At 52.2% G+C, this 968-nt stretch overlaps 1 protein-coding gene across 1 annotated transcript in view; it reads left to right on the top strand.

Moving 5' to 3' along the window:
* Window positions 1–9: 9 nt before the first annotated feature.
* LOC102835437 (xaa-Pro aminopeptidase 1-like) overlaps window positions 10–968 on the top strand; it is a 1,860-nt gene continuing 901 nt past the window's right edge. Inside the window, exon 1 of the mRNA XM_006878124.1 lies at window positions 10–967. Within this exon, the coding sequence (XP_006878186.1) occupies window positions 19–967 (949 nt within the window). The 5' untranslated portion in view covers window positions 10–18. The remainder of the gene's footprint in view (window position 968) is intronic.

The following is a 968-nucleotide window of genomic DNA, read 5'->3' as shown; positions in this document are numbered from 1 at the left end:
GCAGAAACAGACGGCAGAATGGCTCCCAAGATAACATCGGAGCTGTTTTGGCAGCTGAGACAAGCCGTGAGGAACTCCGAGTATGTGACAGAGCCGCTTCAGGCCTACATCATTCCGTCGGGAGATGCTCACCAGAGCAAGTATATTGCTCTATGTGACTGCCGGCGGGCCTTCGTCTCTGGATTCCATGGCTCTGTGGGTACAGCCATCATCACAGAAGAGCATGCTGCCATGTGGACCGATGGGCGCTACTTTCTCCAGGCTGCCAAGCAGATGGATAGCAAATGGATGCTCATGAAGATGGGTCTGAAGAACATGCCAGCTCAGGAAGACTGGCTGGTGAGTGTACTTCCAGAAGGATCCAGAGTCGGTGTAGACCCATTGTTCATTCCTACAGATTACTGGAAGAAGATGGCCAAGGTCCTAAGAAGTGCTGACCACCACCTCATTCCTGTCAAAGAGAACCTTGTGGACAAAATCTGGACAGACCGTCCTGAGCGTCCATGCAAGCCCCTTCTTACCCTGGGGCTGGATTATACAGGTGTCTCCTGGAAGGAAAAAGTTGCAGACCTTCAGTTGAAAATGTCTGAGAGGAACGTGGTATGGTTTGTGGTCACAGCCCTGGATGATATCACATGGCTGTTCAATCTGCGAGGATCAGATGTGGAGCACAATCCAGTATTTTTCTCATATGCAGTCACTGGATTGGAGACGATCATGCTCTTCTTTGACGGTGACTGCATAGATGCCCCCAGCGTGAAGGAGCACCTGCTTCTTGACTTGGGCCTGGATGCTGAGTACAGAATCCAGGTGGTTCCCTACAAGTCCCTCCTGAGCAAGCTCAAGGTCCTGTGTGCTGACCTCTCGCCGAGGGAGAAGGTGTGGATCAGTGAAAAGGCCAGCTATGCTGTGAGCAAGGCCATCCCCAAGGATCATCACTGCTGTACGCCTCACACCCCCATCTGCAT

Source organism: Chrysochloris asiatica, unplaced genomic scaffold (genome assembly GCF_000296735.1).
Source record: "Chrysochloris asiatica unplaced genomic scaffold, ChrAsi1.0 scaffold05836, whole genome shotgun sequence".
Classification (NCBI taxonomy): domain Eukaryota; kingdom Metazoa; phylum Chordata; class Mammalia; order Afrosoricida; family Chrysochloridae; genus Chrysochloris; species Chrysochloris asiatica.
This window is presented reverse-complemented; position numbering and strand designations above follow the sequence as displayed.